At 44.3% G+C, this 9055-nt stretch overlaps 1 protein-coding gene across 1 annotated transcript; it reads left to right on the forward strand.

The window, feature by feature from the left end:
- Nucleotides 1-225: 225 nt before the first annotated feature.
- LOC138899796 (tropomyosin-1-like) lies at nt 226-867 on the forward strand. The gene is made up of 2 exons (XM_070186490.1): nt 226-600; nt 739-867. The coding sequence occupies exons 1-2, from the start codon at nt 226-228 to the stop codon at nt 865-867; spliced, it is 504 nt and encodes a 167-aa protein (XP_070042591.1).
- Nucleotides 868-9055: the final 8188 nt, after the last annotated feature.

Genomic DNA, 9055 nt, shown 5'->3' on the forward strand with positions numbered 1-9055 from the left:
TTGTTAAATTCTTTTCTTCTTTCTGCGTAGGCCTCAGCGCTTCATCGAGAAGCATTTTCTCGGTCCCGAGCTGAGCTGAGTCGGTATGGGGCCGACCTTCGAGGGCTCACGGAGGAGAGAAATGCCCTTAAACTTCTTCATGTGCAAAAAGAAGAGGAAATCAAGGACCTCTGAGCCGAGTTGGTCAAGGCTTACCAAGATCAGTCTGATTTGATCAAGCAGGTAATGAAAGTCTTTAAAACTCATGGACTCGATTCGGGAACGGTGGCTAATATTTCAATATCACAGCTGCAGCAGAAGATCGAGGTGATCGGGCAGCTCCGCGAGGAGGTCGATATGATGAAGGAGGAGACCTTGGGTTGGAAGGAAGGTATGGACCACTTTGATTCAGAAAAAGAGACTGCTTTATCCCAATTGTCATCGGTCGAAAGTCAGCTTCGAGGCATGAAAGAGAAGAGCTCGGCCCAGGAAGGAAAAATAGCGGAGCTCGAAGCTCGGTTGGCTTCCGAACATGCAAAGGCCAAATCTAAAGACGAGAAGGCTAAAGCTGAGGCAGATGCGATCGTGGCCATCTTTCGAGCTGATGCCAAAGCAGCTCAAGTACAAGCGAGAAAAGAGGCCGAGACCGCTCAAACTCGAGCATATTGGATTGTAGAACTCGCCAAGTGTCAATCTCGGAGGGAAACCCTCGAGGAGATCCACACTCGAGGTTTTGATCTTACCGACTAGATAATATAGGCTAAAGAGTGTGAAACCAAAGCTGCAACGCTGGCCTCCGATGATGACGACGAGAGCAAAAGCGGGTCTGACAGCGAAGAGGACCTCTATGGAGAAGAAACTGCCCCCGTAGATAATCAGGAACCTTAGGATTTTTCATTTTTGATCTTTTGTGTAGGGTCCTGGTCGGATTATGTAAATATCTTCATATATATAAAGATCTCATTCTTTTCCATCTTGCCTTTATTTCATTCTGTGCCTTGTGAAAATTTTGTTCATAAGTTCGAGGCTTTAGGTAATTTGACCGAAGTCAGACTAGTCGAGTGAGTACTTGCTCGAACTTGAATTAATGTGGCCCTTAGTCTCTATGACTGAGTTTTTACTCGAACTCAAAGTAAGAATAGCCCTTTGGCATAGTGGTCGAGTGAGGACTTGCTTGAACTTGAAATAAGGTAGCCCTTGGGCTTTGTAATCGAGTGAGAATGATTTCTCGAACTCGAATTAATAGCAGCCCTTTGGCTCGATAGATAGTCCCCGAGTAAGAATGGTTGCTCGAACTAGAGTTAGGGAAGCACTTAGGCTTAATAGTCGAGTGAGTACTTGCTCGAACTTGAAATAACAATAGCCCTTAGGCTTAGTGGTTGAGTGAGGTCTTGCTCGAACTCGAAATCAGGTAGCCCTTGGACTTTGTAGTCGAGTGAGAATGATTTCTCGAACTCAAATTAATGGCAGCACTTGGGCTTGATAGATAGTCCCCGAGTGAGAATAGTTGCTCGAACTCGAGTTAGGGTAGCCCTTAGGCTTTATAGTCGAGTGGGGACTTGCTCGAACTCGAAATAAGAATAGCCCTTAGGCTTAGTGGTCGAATGAGTAGTTGCTCGAACTCGAAATAAGGTAGCACTTAGGCTTTGTAGTCGAGTGAGAATGATTTCTCGAACTCGAATTAATGGCAGCCCTTGGGTTCAATAGATAGTCCCCGAGTGAGAATAGCTGCTCGAACTTGAGTTAGGGTAGCCCTTAGGCTTTATAGTCGAGGGAGGACTTGCTCGAACTCAAAATAAGAATATCCCTTAGGCTTAGTGGTCGAGAGAGGACTTGCTCAAACTCGAAATAAGGTAGCCCTTGGGCTTTGTAGTCGAGTGAAAATGATTTCTTGAACTCGAATTAATGGCAGCCCTTGAGCTCGATAGATAGTCCTTGAGTGAGAATGGTAGCTCGAACGCGAGTTAGAGTAGCCCTAAGGCTTTATAGTCGAGTGAGGACTTGCTCGAACTCAAAACAAGAATAGCCCTTAGGCTTAATGGTCAAGTGAGAACTTGCTCGAACTCGAAATAAGGTAACCCTTAGGCTTTGTAGTCGAGTGAGAATAATTTCTCGAACTCGAATTAATGGCAGCCCTTGGGCTCGATAGATAGTCCCTGATTGCGAATGGTTGCTCGAACTTGAGTTAGGGTAACCCTTAGGCTCTATAGTCGAGTGAGGATTTGTTCGAACTCGAAATAAAAATATCCCTTAGGCTTAGTGGTCGAGTGAGGACTTGCTCGAACTCAAAATAAGGTAGCCCTTGGGCTTTGTAGTCGAGTGAGAATGATTTCTCTAACTCGAATTAATGGCAGCCCTTGGGCTTGATAGATAGTCCCCGAGTGAAAACGGTTGCTCGAACTCGAGTTAGGGTAGCCCTTAGGCTTTATAGTCGACTCAGAATTTGCTCGAACTCGAAATAAGAATAGCCCTTAGGCTTAGTGGTTTACTCGAACTCGAAATAAAGTAGCCCTTGGGCTTTGTAGTCGAGTGAGATTGATTTCTCGAGCTCGAATTAATGACAGCCCTTGGGCTCGATAGATTGTCACCGAGTGAGAATGATTGCTCGAACTCGAGTTAGGGTAGCCCTTAGGATTTACAGTCGAGTGAGAACTTGTTCGAACTCAATATATGAATAGCCCTTAGGCTTAGTGGTCTAGTAAGGACTTGCTCAAACTCGAAATAAGGTAGCCCTTAGGCTTTGTAGTCGAGTGAAAATGATATCTCTAACTCGAATTAATGGCAACCCTTGGTCTTGATAGATAGTCTATGAGTGAAAATGGTTGCTCGACCTCAGGTTAGGGTAGCCCTTAGGCTTTATAGTCGAGTGAGGACTTGCTCGAACTCAAACTAAGAATAGACCTTAGGCTTAGTGGTCGAGTAAGAACTTGCTCCAACTTGAAATAATGTAGCCCTTAGGCTTTGTAGTCGAGTGAGAATGATTTCTTGAACTCGACCTTAGGCTTTATAGTCGAGTGAGAATTTGCTCGAACTCGAAATAAGAATAGCCCTTAGGCTTAGTGGTTTGCTCGAACTCGAAATAAAGTAGCCCTTGGGCTTTATAGTCGAGTGAGATTGATTTCTCGAACTCGAATTAATGGCAGCCCTTGGGCTCGATAGATAGTCACCGAGTGAGAATGGTTGCTCGAACTCGAGTTAGGGTAGCCCTTAGGCTTTATAGTCGAGTGAGAACTTGTTCGAACTCAATATAAGAATAGCTCTTAGGCATAGTGGTCGAGTGAGGACTTGCTCAAACTCAAAATAATGTAGCCCTTGGGCTTTGTAGTCGAGTGAAAATGATTTCTCGAACTCGAATTAATGGCAGCCCTTGAGCTCGATAGATAGTCCCTGAGTGAGAATGGTTGCTCGAACTCGAGTTAGGGTAGCCCCTAGGCTTTATAGTCGAGTGAGGACTTGCTCGAACTCAAAATAAGAATAGCCCTTAGGCTTAGTGGTTTACTCGAACTAGAAATAAATTAGCCCTTGGGCTTTGTAGTGGAGTGAGATTGATTTGTTGAACTCGAATTAATGACAGCCCTTGGGCTCCATAGATAGTCCCTGATTGAGAATGGTTGCTCGAACCCGAGTTAGGGTAACCCTTAGGTTTTATAGTCGAGTGAGGATTTGTTCGAACTCGAAATAAGAATATCCCTTTGGTTTAGTGGTCGAGTGAGGACTTGCTCTAGCTCAAAATAAGGTAGCCCTTGGGCTTTTTAGTCGAGTGAGAATGATTTCTCGAACTCGAATTAATGGCAGCCCTTGGGCTTGATAGATAGTCCCCGAGTGAGAATGGTTGCTCGAACTCGAAATAAGAATAGCCCTTAGACTTAGTGGTTTGCTCGAACTTGAAATAAAGTAACCCTTGGGCTTTGTAGTCGAGTGAGATTGATTTCTCGAACTCGAATTAATGGCAGCCCTTGGGCTCGATAGATATTCACCGAGTGAGAATGGTCGCTCCAACTCGAGTTAGGGTAGCCCTTAGGATTTATAGCCGAGTGAGAACTTATTCGAACTCAATATAAGAATAGCCCTTAGGCTTAGTGGTCTAGTGAGGACTTGCTCGAACTCGAAATAAGGTAGCCCTTGGGCTTTGTAGTCGAGTGAAAATGATTTCTCGAACTCGAATTAATGGCCCCTTGGGCTCGATAGATAGTCCCTGAGTTAAAATGGTTGCTTGACCTCGAGTTAGGGTAGCCCTTAGGCTTTATAGTCGAGTGAGGAGTTGCTCGAACTCAAAATAAGAATAGACCTTAGGCTTAGTGGTCGAGTGGGATCTTGCTCAAACTCGAAATAAGGTAGCCCTTAGGCTTTGTAGTCGAGTGAGAATAATTTCTCGAACTCGAATTAATGGCAGCCCTTGGGCTCGATAGATAGTCCTCGAGTGAGAATAGTTACTCGAACTCGAGTTAGGGTAGCCCTTAGGCTTTATAGTCGAGTGAGGACTTGCTTAAATTCAAAATAAGGTAGCCCTTGGGCTTTGTAGTCGAGTGAGAATGATTTCTCGACCTAGAATTAATGGCAACCCTTGGGCTTGATAGATAGTCCCCGAGTGAGTACGGTTTCTCGAACTCGAGTTAGGGTAGCCCTTAGGCTTTATAGTCGGGTGATAATTCTCTCGAACTCGAAATAAGAATATCCTTAGGCTTAGTGGTTTGCTCGAACTCGAAATAAAGTAGGCCTTGGGCTTTGTATTCGAGTGAGATTGATATCTGAAACTTGAATTAATGGCAGCCCTTGGGCTCGATAGATAGTCACTGATTGAGAATGGTTGCTTGAACTCGAGTTAGGGTAGCCCTTAGGCTATATAGTCGAGTCAGAAATTGCTCGAACTCAATATAAGAATATCGCTTAGGCTTAGTGGTCGAGTGAGAACTTGCTCGAACTCGAAATAAGGTAGCCCTTGGGCTTTCTAGTCGACTGAAAATGATTTCTCGAACTCGAATTAATGGCAGCCCTTGAGTTCGATAGAAAGTCCCTGAGTGAGAATGGAAGCTCGAACTCGAGTTAGGGTAGCCTTTATGATTTATAGTCGAGTGAGGACTTGCTCGACCTCAAAACAAGAATAGCCCTTAGGCGTAGTGGTCAAGTGCGAACTTGCTCGAACCCGAAATAAGGGTTATATGCTTTGTAGTCGAGTGAGAATTATTTCACGAACTCGAATTAATGGCAGCCTTTGGGCTCGATAGATAGTCCCTGATTGAGAATGGTTGCTCGAACTCGAGTTAGGGTAGCCCTTAGGCTTTATAGTCCAGTGAAAACTTGCTCGAACTCAATATAAGAATAGCCCTTAGGCTTAGTGGTTGAGTGAGGACTTACTCGAACTCGAAATATGGTAGCCCTTGGGCTTTGTAGTCGAGTAAAAATGATTTCTCGAACTCGAATTAATGGCAGCCCTTGGGCTCGATAGATAGTCCCTGAGTGAAAATGGTTGATCGACCATGAGTTAGGGTAGCCCTTAGGCTTTATAGTCGAGTGAGAATTTGCTCGAACTAGAAATAAGAATAGCCCTTAGGCTTAGTGGTTTGCTCGAACTCGAAATAAAGTAGCCCTTGGGCTTTGTAGTCGAGTGAGATTGATTTCTCGAACCCGAATTAAAGGCAGCCCTTGGGCTCGATAGATAGTTACCGAGTGACAATGGTTGCTCGAACTCGAGTTAGTGTAGCCCTTAGGCTTTATAGTCGAGTGAGAACTTGCTCGAACTCAATATAAGAATAGATCTTAGGCTTAGTGTTCGAGTGAGGACTTGCTCGAACTAGAAATAAGGTAGCCCTTGGGCTTTGTAGTCGAGTGAAAATGATTTCTCAAACTCAAATTAATGGCAACCCTTGGGCTCGATAGATAGTCCTTGAGTGAAAATGGTTGCTCGACCTCGAGTTAGGGTAGCCCTTAGGCTTTATAGTCGAGTGAGGACTTGCTCGAACTCAAAATAAGAATAGACCTTAGGCTTAGTGGTCGAGTGAGAACTTGCTCAAACTCGAAAAAGGGTAGCCCTTAGGCTTTGTAGTCGAGTGAGAATGATTTCTCGAACTCAAATTAATGGCAGCCCTTGGGCTTGATAGATAGTCCCCAAGTGAGAATAGTTGCTCAAACCCGAGTTAGGGTAGCCCTTAGGCTTTATAGTCGAGTGAGGACTTGCTCAAACTCAAAATGAGGTAGCCCTTGGGATTTGTAGTCGAGTGAGAATGATTTCTCGAACTCGAATTAATGGCAGCCATTGGGCTTGATAGATAGTCCCCTAGTGAGAACGGTTGCTCGAACTCGAGTTAGGGTAGCCCTTAGGCTTTATAGTCGAGTGAGAATTTGCTCGAACTAGAAATAAGAATAACCCTTAGGCTTAGTGGTTTGCTCAAACGCGAAATAAAGTAGCCCTTGGGCTTTTTAATCGAGTGAGATTGATTTCTCGAACTCGAATTAATGGCAGCCTTTGGGCTCGATAGATAGTCACTGAGTGAGAATCGTTGCTCGAACTCGAGTTAGGGTAACTCTTAGGCTTTATAGTCGAGTGAGGACTTGCTCAAACTCAATATAAGAATAGCCCTTAGGCTTAGTGGTCGAGTGTGGACTTGCTCAAACTCGAAATAAGGTAGCCATTGGGCTTTGTAGTCGTGTGAAAATGATTTCTCGAACTCGAATTAATGGCAGCCGTTGAGCTCGATAGATAGTCCCTGAGTGAGAATGGTAGCTCGAACTCGAGTTAGGGTAGCCCTTAGGCTTTATAGTCAAGTGAGGACTTGCTCGAACTCAAAACAAGAAAAGCCCTTAGGCTTAGTGGTCAAGTGAGAACTTGCTTGAACTCGAAATAAGGTAACCCTTAGGCTTTGTAGTTGAGTGAGAATAATTTCTCAAACTCGAATTAATGGCAGCCCTTGGGCTCGATAGATAGTCCTTGATTGAAAATGGTTGCTCGAACTCGAGTAAGGGTAACCTTTAGGCTTTATAGTCGAGTGAGGATTTGTTCGAACTCGAAATAAGTATATCCCTTAGGCTTAGTGGTCGAATGAGGACTTGCTTGAACTCGAAATAAGTTAGCCCTTGGGCTTTGTAGTCGAGTGAGAATGATTTCTCGAACTCAAATTAAAGGCAGCCCTTGGGCTTGATAGATAGTCCCCGAGTGAGAACGGTTGCTCGAACTCAAGTTAGGGAAGCACTTACGCTTTATAGTCGAGTGAGAATTTGCTCGATCTCGAAATAAGAATAGCCCTTAGGGTTAGTGGTTTGCTCGAACTCGAAATAAAGTAGCCCTTGGGCTTTGTAGTCGAGTGATATTGATTTCTCGAACTCGAATTAATGGCAGCCCTTGGGGTCGGTAGATAGTCACCAAGTGAGAATGGTTGCTCGAACTTGAGTTAGGGTAGCCCTTAGGCTTTATAGTCGAGTGAGAACTTGCTCGAACCCAAAATAAGAATAGTCCTTAGGCTTACTTGTCGAGTGAGGACTTGCTCGAAGTCAAAATAAGGTCGCCCTTGGACTTTGTAGTCGAGTGAAAATGATTTCTCGAACTCAAAAATTAATGGCAGCCCTTGGGCTCGATAGATAGTCCATGAGTGAAAATGGTTGCTCGACCTCGAGTTAGGGTAGCCCTTAGGCTTTATAGTAGAGTGAGGACTTGCTCGAACTCAAAATAAGAATAGACCTTAGGATTAGTGGTCGAGTGAGAACTTGCTCTAACTCGAAATAAGGTAGCCCTTAGGCTTTGTAGTCGAGTGAGAATGATTTCTCGAACTCGAATTAATGGCAGCCCTTGGGCTCGATAGATAGTCCTCGAGTGAGAATAGTTACTCGAACTCGAGTTAGGGTGGCCCTTAGGCCTTATAGTCGAGTGAGGACTTGCTCGAACTCAAAATAAGGTAGCCCTTAGGCTTTGTAGTCGAGTGAGAATGATTTCTCGAACTCGAATTAATGGCAGCCCTTGGGCTTGATAGATAGTCCCCGAGTGAGAAGGGTTGCTCAAACTCGAGTTAGGGTAGCCCTTAGGCTTTATAGTTGAGTGAGAATTTGCTCGAACTCGAAATAAGAATAGCCCTTAGGCTTAGTGGTTTGCTCGAACTCGAAATAAAGTATCCCTTGGGCTTTGTAGTCGAGTGAGATTGATTTCTCGAACTCGAATTAATGGCAGCCCTTGGGCTCGATAGATAGTCACCGAGTGAGAATGGTTGCTCGAACTCGAGTTAGGGTAGCCCTTAGGCCTTATAGTCGAGTGAAAACTTGCTCGAACTCAATATAAGAATAGCCCTTAGGCGTAGTGGTCGAGTGAGGACTTGCTCGAACTCAAATTAAGGTAGCCCTTGGGCTTTGTAGTCGAGTAAAAATGATTTCTTGAACTAGAATTAATGGCATCCCTTGTGCTCGATAGATAGTCCCTGAGTGAAAATGGTTTCTCGACCACGAGTTAGGGTAGCCCTTAGGCTTTGTAGTCAAGTAAGGAATTGCTCGAACTCAAAATGAGAATAGACCTTAGGCTTAGTGGTCGAGTGAGAACTTGCTAAAACTCGAAATAAGGTAGCCCTTAGGCTTTGTAGTCGAGTGAGAATGATTTCTCGAACTCGAATTAATGGTAGCCCTTGGGCTCGATAGATAGTCCTTGAGTGAGAATGGTTTCTCGAACTCGAGTTAGGGTAGCCCTTCGGCTTTATAGTTGAGTGAGGATTTGTTCGAGCTCGAAATATGAATAGCCCTTAGGCTTAGTGGTCGAGTAAGGACTTGCTCGAACTCAAAATAAGGCAACCCTTGGGCTTTGAAGTCGAGTGAGAATGATTTTTATAACCCAAATTAATGGCAGCCCTTGGGATTGATAGATAGTCCCCGAGTGAGAATGTTTGCTCGAACTCGAGTGAGGGTAGCCCTTAAGCTTTATAGTTGAGTGAGGATTTGTTCGAACCCGAAATAAGAATATCCCTTAGGCTTAGTGGTCGAGTAAGGACTTGCTCGAACTTGAAATAAGGTAGCCCTTGGGCTTTGTTTGCATAATATATCACGAAATAGAGGAATTTTTCTGGGATATAAAATAACGATAAAGAAGAAATTTCTCTTTATAGGT

Source organism: Nicotiana tomentosiformis, chromosome 10 (assembly GCF_000390325.3).
Source record: "Nicotiana tomentosiformis chromosome 10, ASM39032v3, whole genome shotgun sequence".
NCBI lineage: Eukaryota > Viridiplantae > Streptophyta > Magnoliopsida > Solanales > Solanaceae > Nicotiana > Nicotiana tomentosiformis.

Bases quoted from the DNA above. Each gene is read 5' to 3' on its own strand.
- LOC138899796 (XM_070186490.1), top strand. From the start codon at position 226: ATGAAAGTCTTTAAAACTCATGGACTCGATTCGGGAACGGTGGCTAAT. The intron at 601-738 runs GTACAAGCGAGA...TAGATAATATAG, and splicing joins CTGATGCCAAAGCAGCTCAA to GCTAAAGAGTGTGAAACCAA.